An 18,274-nucleotide genomic window follows, 5' to 3' on the forward strand; every position below is an offset into this window, starting at 1 on the left:
CAGTAAAGTGGTGTTCACAAACCAAACCCAGAGGCTCAAACTTATGTCTTTGGCAGGTCAACTAGTTGATTTCCCTGCTGGAGGCAGGACACCCATGTATTCAGTCAACAGCAACCAGAATCTGATTCATTCATGGTAAAGGTGCTCAAGAAAGGAATAAAGAATCTTAAGTAGTTCTGAATTCAATAAAGGGGGTTGAGAGAATGCTGAGGAAATTTTTAGTAATGTTTAACTTAACCTCTGACATACCATCATGTTTGTGAAATTGAGACTATTCACATGGGGAACCAATTTGACTGTCTAGTTGTTTATTGTACAGTCTAGTTACTCTTGGTATCCTCGGGGGTTGGTTCTAGAACCTCCAGGGGATATCAAAACCCAGAGTTCACAAGTTCCTAATATAATATGGTATATAAGCATATCACAAATAGAGACTCCTATATACAGTCATCTCTAAATCACTTGTAATACCCAATACAATATAAACGCTAAGTAAACAGTTGTACTGTTCAGGGAATGCCGACAAGTAAAACTGCTGCAGACATACGGTAAAAACTCTATATCTTCCTGTATATTTTTGATCCGTGATTATTTGAATGCATTGTTGCAGAACCCATGGATAACAGAGGGTCAAATGTATCTGGAAAGACAAAGATTTTATTCGACCTAGTGATACAAAATTAAGGCACAAGATCTGTTTTGACAACAACTGCAAATCTGGTGCAACAATACTTTTTAAATGTTATTGTATGTGTAGAAGTGTTTGCCTGCATGGATGTAAGTGTGCCATGTGCATGCAGTGCCCATAGAAGCGAGGGCGTCAGATCCCACAGAATTGGAGTTACAGAGGGGTGTTTGCAGCCATGTGGGTGTTGGGAACCAAACCCAGGTCCTCTGCAAGAGCAGCTGAGTGCTCTTAACCACTGAGCAATATGTCCAGCCCCTCCACAATGTCTTTTGGTTGTTCAACAACTGGACCTTGCTTCATGAGTAAAGTACACACACAACACAAAAATAATTAGACCCCCAGCTTTGCCATCCAAGAACTGAGGGCAAAATAAAGCAGCCACCATGTGCCGCGCTGAATTGGGTGCCCTAAGCAGCATGTGAATACATGTTAAGAAAAGTGTCCACTCTGAGATGACAAGGGAAGCCATGGAAAAGACTCACCAATTTAAAGAAACCTCTAACCATATTGCCTGGGACTTTTCCCTCAGACAGTTGTGGGTGTGTTAAATGATACTCCTGTTTGAACCACCACTATGTGAATGGACATTATAAATTTACAGTTACCAGATAAGAATTAAAATATTTAAGTCAGTGCTGTTAAACTACTTACCCAGTACCATATATTTAGGAAGCGAGAAAGCAGAAATAAGTAAAAGTTCTTAAAGCAAACAGGAGAATAGCCAGTGCGTTAAACACACACACACACACACACACACACACACACGCACATGCACACACACACACGCATACGCACACGCACACACACACGCACACACACATGCACACGCATACACACACACACACACACACACGTGCACTTCACATTAGAATACATTGTTTTCCAAACACCTGGAATCCTACTAAAATACTTGCTTTTTGTAATATCTTTTTTATTTTGAAATCTTGTTTGTACTTGGTATTTTATCACTAAACCATTTATAAATAGTACAAAGAAAATACACTTTATTCACTTTACTTCTCATTGGAATTATGAGCTTTTTTATTATTTAGAGATTGACTGATATGAGCTATTATGTAACATTTAATTTTTAATGAAAACTAATTTCATAAGTGAATGAGAGGGGGAACCAATAAAAACTCTTTCTTTGGGGGAAAGTATGTAGGGCTCACCACTAAACCATTACAGTGTTTTTTGCTTGTTTTTCTTTATTTTCCACTAAGGTGAGTATTTTAAATGGTCTAATTAGAAGTAATATAATTGAAAAGTATTTTTGGTTTATATGCCTGTCGGTGTTGCTTGAGAGACAACAATTTATAATAAACGCTGAAGTAGAATTTTTCCATCTTCTTGTTGCTGTCTAATTAAGTTTCTGGGCCCAGGGAAGTCAGAATATTCACTAGTTTTGAGTAACTAGTGAAGTAAATAACTACAAGCAAAGATGAATTTTAAAAGGGAGCAAAATGTGTTTGCTAAATTGCATAAATTTATCAGTCTCTGTGTGCTTATAAATGCTACCTCCGAATACCCTGCTTTAAGACCATCATCCTGCCCCACTCTGCTCTGGCCTTAGCCTCATCTGTGGCCTTCCCTAAATTTATTTTCTCTTTTCCTCCAAGACTGTTCATAGTTGACTGAGCCAAGAGAATTCCAGGGCCTATCTGAAGGTTTCACATTGAAAAAATGAAATACAAAATGTTTTGGGATATGGTCACTCTCTATATAGACAGAGGGTCTTTGAATATCTACTTTGAGAATAGCAGCAATATTGTGAATAAATTCATTATCCACTGTAGGTTATAGCTGAACTTTTTTCAAACCTTTAAATGTATCTGTGGCCACGTATGAGAGGCCTTTATGAATACCAAGCCGGGGCTATCAGAACTTCAAGGCACATCATGTGACTTCCCCTCTCATTTAGAGGTTGTTCCTTAATACTTAGGTTCCTCAAGCACTTAGGGATCTTTAGAGTCTGGGTTTTATAAACCATGCCTTATATTCCATGTTTCCAGACATTCGCTAAATCTGAAACAAATGTTGCATGAATTGAAGCAAGCCAGAGACAAAAGCTCATGTGGATACTTTGGTCTAAAAGCAACAACCTCAAATCAGACCAAGTCACTCTCTCCATGGTCACCGTTTCTATAGCAATAGAGACCTAGGAGAAATAACGAACAGGACTTCTGCAGGCAAGTCAAAATGGGAAGTCCCTGTGATGTGGCACAGTCCACATAAGTGGTGGAAGATTCAAGAAATGTCTTCCTTTTCTAGAAAACGTTTCCACTTAGATCATTTGTTGTTCAAGAAAAGCAAATTGGCAGTTGCTTAGAGTTGTTTTACTCAGTGTTCACAATATTCCTGCAGTTGATAACATAATCCTACTTTAGAGATGAAATAAAAGCAATATATGGTTAAGCAGCAGTCCCAAAGTCAGTCAAAATTAAACACAGATCCATCTAATTCTAAAGGTCCTGTTTACCCTGCTATAAACACAGCCTCAGCTTTTATCCAACCAGACATGCTCCTGAAATCTTCATCTCTTAGTCTTGAGTATGAACATGTGCTCTAGGGGCTGATGTGTTCCACCTGAGTTCTTCTAAAACCAGCCTCTTCCATGTTCTCTCTGGGTAAAAACTTCTGGTGCAATGCCAGTAGCCGTAGATTATAAGTGAAAACACTTTGTCATTTTGCAATACAGTCATTCTCCCACGAAGAGAAACTTTGGGGGATTTTAGAGAAGACTCAAATGTCTCATCAGAGCACATACGTAAACACATGAAATCTGTCTGCCATTCAAAATAGAAGCAGCAGGCACCTTCTGGGATTCCCATTTATACTGCTGATTAAAATAGGACACAGTGGAAAGGTATCATAAAGTAAATAGCTATAAAATTCAAACAGAACAGGTCTTGTTTCAAAACCATTGGTGTATGATCCTATAGACTTACTGTAACACTAAAGACACCAGCTTTCAGCTATCTCTACAACCAAATGCCCACATTTACCCAAAGAAATTAAGTTAGGAATGAAGCAACTGAGTTAACTTTCTCTGGATGCTGCAGTCTCTCTATGTCTTCTACTTGGGAGAAAAGAAGCTATATTTCTTTAACAGACAAAAAAGAAGATGCCAATTGGTGATGAGTCCACAAATGCCTGCTGGACCCCTACCCCAAGAGATTCTAGTTCGGCAACTGTAGAGTTTTCAATTGAGAAAATATTCCCAGCAAATTCTGAAGGACCCTTGACTCAAAATTAGTGCTAATACAAACTTTCTATTATAAATAGGAGACAACATAAAAGACCTGGAGAGTTAAAGAAATCTGGCCAAAGTCACCTATCTTAAGACATAGACTTACTCAATCCTTATTACTATGATATAGAATTAAATAAACATAAATTACCCAAGTAGTGACAAAACTCACAAGAGAATGTATTATACAATGAAACTATAGGCTGACGATATAGCTCAGTAGCAGGGCACTTGCCTGGGAAGCATGAGCCCCTAGATTCAATTCTGAGTAAAATTCATTCATTCGTATGAAGTTATTGTAGAAAAGAAAGTTATTTTTCACCTTATGGCAAGAAATACATCAAACTTCAGTTAGCATAACTTCAAAAATACAGCTCCAAGGGATCTGACGCCCTCTTCTGGCCTCCCTTGGCATCCGCGTGCATGTACACATAAACATAAATAAATATAAAATAAATCTTTTTTAAAAAGCGTAGTTGATGTTTCAGGAATATGAGTTTCCAGTGTCCTAAAACAAGCAAGAATAGTAATCAGGTGAAAACCACAATTTCTTATTTACCAGTTCCATAAGCCCATAGCTTAGGATTTTAAATTTAAACAAAAGAGGGGCCTATGAAAGCCACGTTATCAAGTTAATGTAAACAAAAAGTTGCAGAATTACAAGGAAAAATGCACACATCTGAAACAGGATACCTTTAACAAGTTTCAATTATAAGCAAGCAAACAAAACATAGTAAACAGATAGATGCTTAATAAGATTAATTTGCATTGTATATAAAAATGTCCTTCATATGAAATATGAAACCAAATCATGTACAAGGCCAAGAATCAAGTCTTAAGAAATTTTAGGGTGAGGGGCTAGAGAGGTGGCTCAGCAGTTGAGAGCACTGGCTGCTCATGCAGAGGACCTGGATTTGGTTCCCAGCACCCACATAGTGGTTAACGACTGTTGGTAACTCCAGTTCCAGGGGATCCAATGACCTCTTCTGACTCCACAGGCATTGCACAACACGGGTGCACTTACATATGTGCAGACAATACACTCATATACATAAAATAATACACTCATATACATAAAATAAAATTAAAATAATAAATATTTTTTAAAAACAAATAAAAATTTAAAAAATGAATTTTAGGGTAAGATGGCAACCTGAGTTTGATCCCCATGGGGCCCACATGGAAGAGAGAATCAACTCCTACAAATTATCCTCTGACCTCAATATGCACACCATGACACGTGTGCACACACCCATAAATAAATAAATAAAATGAAAAAAAAAAGCCAGGCATGATGACACACACCTTTAATTCCAACACTCAGGAGACTGAGGCAGACAAGGCCAGCCTGGTCTATGTAGTGTTTCAGGTCTGCTGGGGTAATAGGGAGACCCTATCTAAAATTTAAAAAATTAAAAACTAAAAAAGAAAGAGAAAAATAAAAGAAGAAACTTGAATGGCTCTGTATTATGCAGACCACATCGCTAGGGAAAAAAATCATTTAACTGAAGTCAAACCAAAAACCCTCTACCGAATGGAAAATAGTAATCTTCTATATAACTTATGACTCAAAGACTAAATCACACAGAAAATTTTAGTTGGTATTCAATATTAAAAACATTTAAAAGGTATGGAATACAGATGATGTTGCTTTGAGATCTTTAAATATTTGTGTTAGAAAATAGTTAAGTATGAGACAAAATTATATGGGAAATGTTTGCATGAAGGAATGATTCTCCTTTAGTGGGAAATGCTAAAGGAAGAGGGGCCTTGGAAGAGCATAATAAGGGAAAGAACAGCAAGCTTCAGTAGATGCGGAAAATATCCAGGGGAGGGTGAGTGCACAGAGAAGGCGATCAGCCCAACTCTGAGATACTACCTGTTGTTTGTTCCACAGAACCACTCGGCCTCCATGACTGAAGTCACCTGAGATGACGGAAGCAGTGTGGCTGTTTTTTAAAACCACCTTCAATTCAATACTTCAAAACACACAGTTACTCAGCGTCAAACTGTGAAGACAAGTATTACGTTTATCTAGTTAGAGGCTAATGTTTTGTACATTTTTTTGTATGAAAAGTGATGTAGCTTGCCCTGATCTTTCTTTTGTCAGCTTTAATATATTTATGCCAGAATTTTAAAACCAACAAAATTTTCCTCTTGTCCAAATGTGTATTGACGCATCATTTATTGAGTGGTTGATGTTCTGTGGTCTTTGTACACAAATTTTCTTTTCTCAGTTTTATAAATACAAAGTTAATAATTCACTCTAAACTTTTATTACCACAGTTGCTGCCTCCTCCAGAAGTTTTGAATTTTAATGAAAGTTAAACTTTTGAGTTACAGGAAGGACAAATGGCAGTTAATGATGAATCTCAAAATCAAAAATCAACCAAGGAAAAAAATATATATTTGGAGAGAACTTTGTGTTCTGGCTTGTTAATGATTTATTTTGTTCCAAATTAAAGTGATATACTAGTTGCCTAACCTTTGGGATAGAAGTTGCCTAACAATTGACACAGAAGCCTAGATTTAGGGGTTCGTTTTGATTATAGGATTCTTTCTTAGACAACAGCCTCACCCATCTAAGGAACTCAAGATCTGTCTGAAATTGTGTCCTTGAGCAGGCAGGTTGTCACCTGTAGCCTTCTTTCCAAAACAAAGCAGCCAGCACCAGCCTTTCCTGTCAACTCAACAGTTTTGTATATCACATTGTATGAATTTATATAAAAATAAATATTTTACAGTTTGCACAGTATTATTTTACAGAAAGGATTTCAGAGCATCTACAACGTAGAGCCTCAGAGCAACAGCTTCGCTTGTGGCTTTTAACCATTAGGATTTTAACTGCATCCCATTTTTCTAGCATGGTGATAATGTGTACCTCCTTTGAGAGAAGGAGTTCCTTGTCTGTACCTATCAGAATGTTTTCTTGACACCTCCATGTCAGCTCTTCTTAGCTTTTTTTGTACATATTTTTTTTTCTAAAGAGAAAAAAAGTTATCACAAAATGAATTCTGGCTCATCTCCTTTGTTTGAAGTTTCACGCACTGGGCAAGGGTATTTGAAGAGTCACCATTAGGCGACCTCAGCAAGTATCCGTGCTTCTCAGCTCCTGTGAGCTGAGAGGAACTTGAACAAGGACATGGCTGCAAAGTCATGAAAAGTCATTCAGAGAGTAGGAGAGGAAGGGCGGGATTGAAAGAGGGAAGAAGGGACAGAGGGAGGGAAAGAGCGAATATGAGACTGAATGAATGAATGAATGGATGAATGAATGAGTCTATGTGCATGTGTATGTGTTCAGGTAAAACTAAAGAGCTCCTTAAATGATTAAGATACTCATGCACATTCTGGATTCCTAGTGCTCTACTTGGTCTTCATTCTGCTCCTTGGTATTTCTGAGTTGCCAATAAAAAATCAGGCAGTCAATTTTAGGAACAAATGTTACGTCTGCTAAAACTTTTCTTTACCCCTCATTTCCTGACTGTTTACTTACACACACACACACACACACACACACACACACACACACACACATCTTCTAAGTATGTCTGACTAAAGTTAGAGAGAAGAGCAAGTAGTTAAGGCTCTGTTCATCCCACATGTAAGCCACAAGCTTTCACATTCATAAAGTAATCTGTTGTCTTCAGTGCAATGAAGCCAGGGAACCAAAGGCAATTCCAGGGCAGTGTGTCCTATGTCAGTCTCCATATTATAATCCAGGTGTGCTTAATTCTCATTTCTATTCTTTCCATTGGAACAAAATGCCCTTGAACTATGTTTGTCTCTTTTTGGTGTGATATGCTTTGAGCTCTTCTGCCTTCTGTAAGCTAAGTGTAATGCCACCCAATGCCAGAATGACTCCTTTTATTTTCCCAAACACTTAAAAAAAGATGGCTCACAAAATTGTTTATTCCCATTTCATGTCACACTGAGAGGTCATTGGACTATTTGGCCACCAGATTGTGTTTCCAAGAAGAAAAATCAAGTCAATAAAGTGAGTTCCATGACCTTTCTACTGTTCTTTCCAGTTCTGATTCTGGGAAGACCAGTCTGTCTAGGGTTACAGACTCTGATTTCATAACCTGGGACTTGTAAGGTATCAGCTGTGTGAGAAGTTGTGGTTTATAGAATAGTGCGTGTAGGTAAGTGCACCCATGTCGTGCAGTACCCATGGAAGACAGAAGAGGCTGTTGGATCCCCTGGAACTGGAGTACAGACAGTTGTTAGCTGTCATGTGGGTGCTGGGATTCGAACCTGGGTCTTCTGCAAGAACAGCCAGTGTTCTTAACCACTGAGCAATCTCTCCAGCCCCAATAAAATATTGTTTAAAAGAACTATGATTTGCACTTTTGTTTGAAAAGTTGGCTTGACTCCTACTATTTAACTCCCAGAACCTCAGCAGTGAATATCCTAATTACCCAAGTTATTTCAAGGACTAGGTTGCACTAAAGCTACAATACCTAGGAAACACAGACAGGCAAGGAAAATTAAGGGAACTTGGGAAGGGGAAAGGAGTCTGGTTGAAGCCTCTTACCAGCTGAAAATCAAACTTTCTAGCACAATTACCATTTGTAGTGAAGGCAGCCAACATAGAGATGATATTCCTTTTATACAGAAAATAATGCTAAAATAGCAATGAACTGTACTTAAGGCCCAAGCCTATCTGGTCTTGTTTGATCTTATTCCTTTTCCAAATATTTTCTGAGACTCTCACAAAGAAGACTAAACTTTTTTTTAATAGTAAAAGCATCTTAACTCCCTCTGCAACTCTAGTGATCTGATTTTACCTTATCAGCTTTAATTCCACCCACTGTCAAGAGCCACATTAGGATCTCATTTACCCAAAACTGAAAGTTTCTTTAGGAGCCCTTTGAGATGTAATTTCAGAACCTATCAATACCGGCATATATGACTACTGTAAAGACACTAATGTGACTCTGAGACGTCCACACCCATGATCTTGGGTATATCTTACTTTCTTTCCAAAGTGCCTCTCTTTCTATTAGCCAGTTTTAAAATTTCTTGGAAATATCTTTTAGGGGCCAGCTTGATGGTCCAGTGCATAAAGGTGCTTACTGTCAAGCCTGACAACCCAAATTTGAGTCCCAAGACCCATGTGGTACAAAGAAATGAAATGACCCCCCAAAGTTGTCCTCTGACCTCCACACATGTACAAGCACATACATGAACACAAATAAAATGAAATTTAAAAGGTTTTAAATATCTTTTAATAAACTTCAACACTGCCTCATACTAGCTCAGGAAAAGACTTTATGCATTAAAGAACTAAAGGAAGGCCAGTGTGTCTGGAGTATATTAATATAAAAATAGACATTTATTATGTCACAAAGCAGGTTGGAAATTTTAAGATTGAGATTTTTAGAGGCCTTAATACTGTTATAAATTTTGGAATTTATCCTAATATAACAGGAAGTCTTCGGTAAGTAAGAGAATGGCACAATCTCACAATGAACTGATAATGGTGTCAAGACTCCTGGGAAGGACCGCTCAGACTCCAGACATCCCGAATTAGCACAATTTATTTAGCTTGCCAGAGACTGTCCTCTCTGGACCGGGATTTAGAGAATGCAGTACTGACTCAGAGGAAAGTAAAGCTTTTAAAAGCAAAAACCATATCCTGATGGACCATGTGATTGTACAAAATTTTACAAGAACAATGCATTTGTTCCTGCGAGTATGTAAGTAAGCAATTTACAGAAGCCAGATAGGTGATAGGCAAGTGGTTACAAAAGCCGTAAAACATTAACTGAGACATTTCTGGTTTTTATGGGGGTATTTCCTATGGTTAATCCTTCCTGGAACTGCCCTGAAGTTAAGCCCTTCCTGGAACTGCCAGCCCAGGCAAGGCAGGGTCTGAGACAGCTCATCAAGATGGCAATCTTACACAAAATGGAGGAGCTCAGGCTATCACAGAACTGGCCAAAAGGAATCGAAAGAGGTGAGGCAATCAACTAAGACATTACTTTTAATGATATTTTTATTGTGTTAAGTACATCTTATGTGTATTGGGTGTATGTGTAAGTGAGTGCAAGTGAGCATCCCTATATGGGTGCTGGGAACCAAAACCAGGTATTCTTCAAGAGCAATCCATGCTCTTACCCACTTAGCCATCCCTCTAGCCATAAGACATTACTTTCTTGGGCAAAACATGATTTAAAGTAGGATGCACAGAACTAGGGTGTGTTTATGAAAGCCACAGGTGAGAGAAGGAACATGAAAGGATGTCCCACCTATGAAATGAGAATCAGCTCTATGGAACTATCCAATTAGAGATCACAGAAATTAAAGATCATCATCAAAAGAAAACCTAAAACGTAAGTTATGTAATAGATTGAGCACAACTGAAAGAACAAGTTAGGTTGAACTGTGGAGGTCTCTGAGAATGCGGGATGGAAAAGTACATAACAAACAGAAGCCTGAGGAAAGAGTTCATCTTCATGGAGGTGTTTTGTAACAAGTTCCTCTGAGTTAAAACCTTTCATCTTTGGGGGAAACTGGTTAATACAGGATATTCTAAAGGAAGGAAAACAACAGAATATTTTGAGAGGAGGTTGACACATTCAGCCCTGCAGGGAAGTGCCCTAAACTCAGGAAGTAAACAACTCAATAGCTTCAGGAAATTCCTGAAGTTGACCAGGTCCAATAGCGCTTCCCTCCTAAAGCATATACAAGCCCTAAGGACTGCCAAGAGACACTCAGATAAGCTGAGCTGCCTGGAAGAATCAGAGACCAGCAAAGCTGCCTAGAAGAGGCTCAAATCAACTGAGCCACTAGAAGAGCCACTAGAAGAGGCACTCTCCAACTTATTGAACTGCCTGCAGTTTTTTTTTAATAAATAATTTATTGAGAATTTCATACATGCATACAAGGTGTTTTGATCAAATCCATGCCCACTCCCTCTGCCTGCAGGTTTTGCAGTGTGCTCCATGTTTCCAGCTTTCATGAGCCACCTGTGCTAGGGTGGACTTTTGATAATACAGCTGTCTTTGAGTCATTTCTGCTCCTGTAAGTAACACCTCACTAATACTCCTGTAAGTAACCCCAATAAAACCCATTGGTCCACCATTGGACTCTGGTAGTTTCCTTACTTTGGTTTGTCATTAGTTCCCTATCTGGGGTGAGTAGACATTTGTTCCCAGCTCAAGGAGTCCAATCCAGAACAATAGGTAGCAACCCCAGATCTAGTCCGGTAACCTAGCAGCCACCCTATGTGCTGTACTACTCCAGGACTTCGTGGAGTCCCACTGAGAACAATGGGCTCAGAAGTTGCTGCTCTTCCTAGCTGAACTGAGACCCCATTCCCAAATCAGCACAGGGTGCCCTAAGACTGAAAACCATGCATCATTCAGCAGATCCACAACCTGACAAGCTGGAGTAAAAGCAAACAAAAATCTAAACACCCACTCAGTTAAAGTGAGATCAGATATCTACACCAAGAAACATCACCAACAATGTAACTCCAGATGCCCAGGTGCCATTGCAAACAAACAAACAAACAACATGAATAACCAAGACAATGTCTCCTCCAGAAATTAGCACACCCATTGCTATGTTTCCAGAGAAAAGCAACTTAGCTTATGGACAAGATGATTATTTCAAAATGACAATCATAAATATGCTCAAAGAATTCAAAGAGGACATGAATGAAACACTTAATGAAGACAACAAAAACACAAACTGATAGAATATGTGAATTGCAAAAGAGCCACAAGCCTCATTAGGGAAAGCCATAAATCCCTTGGAGTGTCTAACTGGCCCTAAATTAGCAGCCTGGCCTTGCTCAAGCCTGGCCTTGTTCAAGCCTTATCAGTTGATCACTCCCTGAACTGAAAGAGACTGTTTGTGGAGCCCACCTGTCTCCTTTAGTGCTGTAGATAACTCACCTGCCTGTCTGAGAAAAGAGACTCTCAAGGACACAAGACCTTGACACAGAGTTAACTCTTGCAGCTGTGTGCAGCAGAGTTCCTATATAAGACAAGACTCCTCCCCATTCAGAGCACAGATAATCATTCCCCAAAGAACAGCTTTTATCAGCCTTTTGCTGGGCTTTCTAAATCCAGGGAGCACATTCCTTGCCTGTTGCAGGTCTAGCTCTGACTCTTATTTCTAAATTTTAAACTCCTTCCTTTTTCCCAACTCCTAAATATAACACAAACAGCTGGATGAAATTAAAAAAAACCATTCAAGATATGAAATTAGAACTCAATAAAGAAATAGAATCTCTGAAGAAAAGCCAAACTGAAATAAAACTCAAAATGAAAACCTCAGGAAGTCAAACAAAATTCTCAGAGAAAAGTTTCACCAATAGGTTGCATCAGGTGGAAGAGAGAATATCAGATCTTGAAGACAAGGCAGAAGAAATGGATCACACAGTCAAAGTAAATGTTAAATCTATAATAACCTAGGAACAGAGCATGAAGGAACTCTGAGACACTATAAAAACACCAGCCTATGAATTATAGGTGTAGTGGGAGAGGAAACTTAGGTCAAAGGCACAGAAAACATTTTCAAGAAACTCATAAAGGAAAATTTACAAAATCTAAGAAAAGAGACTTCTATCAAGGAACAAGAGGCATACTGAATACAAACAGACAGGACCAGAAAAGTAACTCCTCACATTATATTATAGTCAAAACACTAAATGTACAGAACAAGGAAGAGATGCTGAAAGTGATGAGAGAGAAGGATCAACTCATATATAAAGGCCGACAAATCAGAATAGCAGCTGTTTGTTCAATGGAGACTATGAAAGTCAGAAGCACTTGAACTGATGTCCTACAAGACATTAAAGAATGCAATGCAAGCCCAGGCTTCTATATGCAACAAAACTATCCATTGTGATCAAATGAGAAAGAAAAACTTTCCCATGATAAAGACAGGTGTAAAGAATTCATGACCACTAAGTCAACTCTACAGAGGATACTAGATGGAATACTTTGTTCTATCTAGGAATGACTTTAACAATATGGACATTCTTGGGTTAGATGACTTTTACTTAACTTTACAACCAAAAAGCTAATCTTGTCTTAATCTGTTTATAATGTAGACAATGCTTTTTGAGCCGTGTGCCCCTCCAATGATCTGGGTGTATGACTTTAATCCCTAATGACCTTTCCTTGCCCTCAACTTGAGATAATGTATGGATATGTGTAGATATGCTTTGCATATTAAAACACTGCAAGCAGCACTTTTCTAATTGAAAACCTTGATTTTCTAATTGAAAACAATTTATGTTGCAAGCAATAGATGGAATTAAATTAATAACATCTGTTTGTGGTTTTGTGTGTGCTATTATAAATCAGTGGGGTTCAGTAAGGGCAATTCTCCTTTGATAAAATAGTTCTGATTAAATCCCCATTTTATATGGATATGTTGTTTCAATAAAAGAAAGAATGGGCCCTTTGTTGGGAAGAACGATTCTAAAAGAACTCTGAAGGAACAGGCTCTTAGCAGTTCAGTCCACTCTTGGCCTTAAAATGGATGCTAAGAGTTAGGCTGTCTTTCTTTAAACATCCCCATAATGTGACTTTGCATAGTAAACACCACAAGTCTTAAGAGAAGAGTAAACACACCCAAAAGGACACAAGAAAAAATAATTTCAGAACAGTTAACCAAAAGAGATCTAAGAAAATGCCACCACAACAACATAACAAGAATTAATAAACATTGGTCAATAATAACCCTCAATATTAATGATCTCAGTTCCTAGGTAAAAAGACACAGATCACTGGGCATGGTGAGATATGCCTTTAATTCCAGTACTTTGGAGGCTAACTTAATGACTTTTATCCATACACTTAATTGTTGAAGCTCTAGATCAGCTGTCTCACAGAATGACACACAATCTGGATTTGTCTACCTATAGTGCCATCTAACATGCTCTCCAACCATAATGTTAATAAATGATCAAAGAGGATTAGGTTCAAGTTCAACATATCATTAGGAGTAGCTTTTCGTGGTGCCAATCTGAGGCCTCCACAGCAAAGAGACTGTGCTCGCCTCCTCTCCTGCCCCCTCTTCAGTGTGACATTTTGTGCTTTAGTAAAATTGCTTTTGTGCTAAAGAGAAACAAAATATTAACCAGAAAGTAGAAATTAATAAAAACAGAATAGCACATATCAGAAACCGGAAAAATAAACATAAAGCTAGTAGCAGGAATTAATTTAATTTAAAACATAATAAAGTTATGAAGTAATTAAAAGAAAGATTTGACCAGTAAACAACCCAAAAGTCACCAATTAAAAAGATAAATAAAATTGGCAAACTTTCAGTAAGTCAGATTGAAAGAGAAAAGAGAAAACAGATAATGGAAGTCTCTGTGAAGAAATTAAATGGAGAAAACATGTTCTAGAAAAACAAATTCTGAGAAATATAAAAGATCAGATTGGCTCCAAAAGACACTTTATAACACTGCTTATTCAATATGAGAAATTCATCTATTCAAAGTAAGCGAACAAGCACATGCAATTACTAATGAATATAATTCACCACACTGAGATCAAAAGAGTAAAAACATCATGATATTAATAGAGGAAGGCTTGAAAATCAGAACGCCAACTCTGATGCAGCAATAGCTACACGTCAGGTGCTGGACTAAAAGTCTTAACCATGTTAACTCATTCATCTTCAATGAATGCTCCAAAGGCACTTCATTAAATTCAGTCCCATTCCTGATAAAAACAGTGTGTCCCTAGAATAATACAAATAATATGTATGTGGAATAAAGAGGTGCATCATCATCCTACTTTTTTCAAAAACAGCAGCTACTGGAACTCTACGGTAAGCATTATGTTTGACAGTGTTATTGTGGCTTTCATTTCAAGCACCAGAACTTCAAGTAGTTGAAACAGAAAATGTACTCCTAGAATTTGGAAATTTCAGGGAATTCATTTAGATTGGAAATGCCTGGATCAAAGGCATTTGAGAGATCATAAGAGATCTAAAATCTCTTAACTAGAGATTAAAAAAAAATAATGCTTATTCAATTTTCAAGGAAATCACAATTTCAGAATAGCCGTGTATCCTAATAAACTAGAATTCAATTTACAAAGATTCAAGCTATATACAAATTTGTCAGAAATACTTTTGATGCACGTGTGTCCTGATTCTTTAATTTTGTCCAATTTCCTTCCAATTGATTTGCAGTGATGTGAACCTAAGGAAGCCAGAATACGCCCCAATGCTTAACTAATGCTTTTTCTACCTATGCTTAACTAATGCTTTTTCTACCTACACCAATTCCAGCCTCTTTGCCTGCGTTCCTGCACTCCACCCGCGCATGATCACTCACTATTTGCTTAGAGTTTGCTTCTGGTTGGAATGAGGTGTTGCCTAAAGAATTTCTGGATCTCCCCCCAAGAGTGGTCCTGGGCTGCAGCATGGTCAGCAGGGTCTCCTCCCCAAAGAAAGGGCCTCTCCACGCCAGGGTTCCAGGACGCCAAGCAAAAAGGAGAATAGGGTGGCTCTATAAGGTGGCCCGCCCCTGGGTATGCCAGCATCCTTCCTCTACTTCTCCCGTGACTCTGGAGCTGCTGCATGGCCCTCTCAGCATACCCTCTGCTATCCAGACATTCGTCATTCTCCCCCACGATGAAGAGGATCCAGCCTTGAGCCTTCTCCACAGGAAGCATGCTTTGTGGATTCAGCTTATTCCAGAGATCGTCTGTAAGGTAACGGAAGCGTGCAGCCCCCGAGACATGGACTTGGGTGCGTTCCAGACCCAGGCGGATGGGTGTTACAACCAGATCCTTGTACCTAAGCGGAAGGTCTAAGACGACGCTGGACCCATTGATGCAGACAGTGGCAACCACCTGCTTCAGGTAGCAGGCCATGGCCAGCCCAATCTCGGCACCCTTGCTCACGGAGATCACGCCAATTCCTGGCCTTTGGACCTTAAACACAAAACAAAAGGAAATCAGTTACCGACTGATCTCTAAGACACTCGCCACAAAAGCAGGGAGTCAAAAGGTCAAGCTCTGGCACTCAAATTTTCCAGTTTGTGTGATGCAGAATGACATTTAATAATGCCTTCATTAAGCTTTTTCTTGTGGGAGCAACTGTACCGCCCACCTTGCAGAACTGTAATAAGGATTAAGTAAAACAATAAAAAATAAAACCTTGGGGCTGGAGAGATGGTTCAGTGATTAAGAGCACTGACTACTGTTGCAGAGGATCTGGGTTCAATTCCCAGCACTCACATGGCAGCTATGAATCATCCTTAACTCCAGTTCCAGGAGAATGTGATGCCCTCTTCTGACCTCCACGGCATTGCATGACACAGCACACTCACATACATGCAGGCAATACACTCTTACACATAAGATTAAAATAAATAAATAAATAAATAAGACCTCATCAAACAGAAAGTTCTAGAGCAGCCCTGTAAACTCAACAGTAGGGAAGCTGAGGCAGGAAATTTCAAGTCCCAGTCCATCCTAGGGTACATAGGAAGATTCTGTCTTAAAATTAATAAAAAATTTATAAGTGGAGTTCTATAAATGCAATTAGAATCCATCATCATTAAACATCACAGAACAAAGCCTGAGGCAGTTAGGCTTTCCAAAGAATGGAATTCTTGTCTTCAACTAGAAAAAGGTGCTTGGGGTTGGGGAAACAGCTAGTTTGGTACAGTGCTTGCCTTGCAAGCATGAGGACCTGAGTTCAATCCCCAGGACTCATGTTCAAAAGTTAAGCATGGTAGTGCACAGTTGCAAACCAAGACACCGAGGAGGCAGAGACAAGCAGGTCCCTGGGGCTTGCTGGCCAGCCTAGCCTACTTTGAAGCAATAAGCCATTAGAAATCCTGTCTCAAAAAGCAAGGGGGGGACACTGAGAGAGGAGGGATACCTAGTCTGACTTCTGGCCTTTATGGTCATACATATGCATATGCATGTGCACCCATAGCCATACCAACACCCACACACTCCAAAATTTAAAAAGGAAAGAAAGAAATGTTTGCTGGATTCTTTCAAATATTGTGCCATCTCCATTCAAATGGTATTTTACAGCTACAAAGTTTTGAACATACATTATTGTAATGCTGCAAAATAGAATTAAAACTATTTTAATACCTTGGGATGCGCTAGTAGGAAGTTGGCAGCATCCTCAAAATATTCCAAGTCCACCTCCAGCAGTTTGTTAGGCAGATCTTCATAGGCAAAATATGCTAATGCCAGCACCACAAAGCCACGGGAAGCCAAAAGACTGGCCCGAAATTCAACCACACCGCCAATTCTCCCAAACAAATCAATGATTCCTGGGAAAGGACCATCTCCTGAGAGAAAAGGCAAGAGAATGAGATCAAAATGAAGACAGTCGAATAAAGCAGTGGCAACAATGGCAGAGCAAAATGAATTCCATTAGATGATTTGCACACACAGGTGCACGCACACACACGCACACACACACACATTCACGTGCTGCACACACACACAAGAGAAACAATGCATTTCTTCAGAATGTTATCTACAGTATAGCTACTTAAACTCTGGGTCATAAATCCATAAGGGCTCATATAAGTGAATGTGGGAGTTATGGAAACCTTGGCAATAAGAAAAGGCTTGAACATGAAATGGCCAAATTTAACTGAGAATTAAATGTGTAACGGCCCGTGGTGTTTCCGGCACCACTCACCCATACTGCACAGTGGAGCTTCACTGTTGCCCTGATTCCGACACACAGCATGTGTACTTTACCGTCTATATTCAGTCAGTCATGCCACAAAACACAATTGCTGCCTGAAACACCTCAGCTCAGATTTGAAATTATCTACTGTATGTTATGAATTACACTGTTTTTACTGCACATACAAAGACTTCTGCTCTCATAGAAATATAGTGACAATTACACAAGAAAAAGACTTTCAATGTTTTCCTACATCATTCTTCAGCATGTGTCAAATCAGCATATCTTGTATTGTATTGTGTTAGAATGTTTGGTTTTAAAAGTCACTGTCTGACTTACTGACTTGAGTGTCATAAAAACTCATTAAATTAACTCTGATTTAGGCTTAGGCTAAAAATTTCAACGATTCCTAAAAGTCCCTAAACATATTTGTGCCATTTGTGAAGTCGCATTCATAGTGTTGACAATTATAAAATCAAAACATTGGGGCTGAAGAGATGGCTCAGCAGTTAAGAGCACTGGCTACTCTTGCAGAGGACTTGGGTTCAATTCCAAGCACTCACATGGCAGCTAACAACCATCCATAATTCCAGTTCCAGGGGATCTAATGTCCTCTCCTGACCTCACCAAGCATTGCACAGCACGGGTGCACTTACATACATGCAGGCAATACACTCATAAACATAAAATAA

General features: G+C 38.9%; 2 protein-coding genes across 5 annotated transcripts in view; one reads left to right on the plus strand and one right to left on the minus strand.

Moving 5' to 3' along the window:
* Plppr1 (phospholipid phosphatase related 1) overlaps window positions 1–6,953 on the plus strand; it is a 301,822-nt gene extending 294,869 nt beyond the window's left edge. Inside the window, exon 8 of one of the 3 annotated variants that reach the window (XM_008851906.2) lies at window positions 5,836–6,948. In XM_008851906.2, coding sequence (XP_008850128.1) covers window positions 5,836–5,868 — 33 coding nt within the window. In that variant the 3' untranslated portion in view covers window positions 5,869–6,948. Of the gene's footprint in view, window positions 1–5,835 lie in introns of all 3 variants that reach the window. The other 2 variants (XM_029555427.1, XM_029555428.1) reach the window with 2 other exon arrangements.
* The window catches only part of LOC103749095 (acyl-coenzyme A amino acid N-acyltransferase 2-like), a 20,248-nt gene continuing 1,977 nt past the window's right edge, over window positions 4–18,274 (minus strand). Inside the window, exons 1-4 of one of the 2 annotated variants that reach the window (XR_003846911.1) lie at window positions 15,513–15,597; window positions 5,818–5,947; window positions 4,261–4,446; window positions 4–640 (exon numbers count right to left, since the gene is read on the minus strand). Coding sequence is in view for 1 of the 2 variants with exons in the window: in XM_008851907.2 (XP_008850129.1) it covers window positions 15,257–15,850; window positions 17,030–17,232 (797 nt within the window). In the remaining variant the exon portion in view is untranslated. Of the gene's footprint in view, window positions 641–4,260; window positions 4,447–5,817; window positions 5,948–15,249; window positions 15,851–17,029; window positions 17,233–18,274 lie in introns of those variants that run through there. The other variant, XM_008851907.2, reaches the window with a different exon arrangement.

This window comes from Nannospalax galili, unplaced genomic scaffold (genome assembly GCF_000622305.1).
Source record: "Nannospalax galili isolate Female #2095 unplaced genomic scaffold, S.galili_v1.0 scaffold125, whole genome shotgun sequence".
Classification (NCBI taxonomy): Eukaryota; Metazoa; Chordata; class Mammalia; order Rodentia; family Spalacidae; genus Nannospalax; species Nannospalax galili.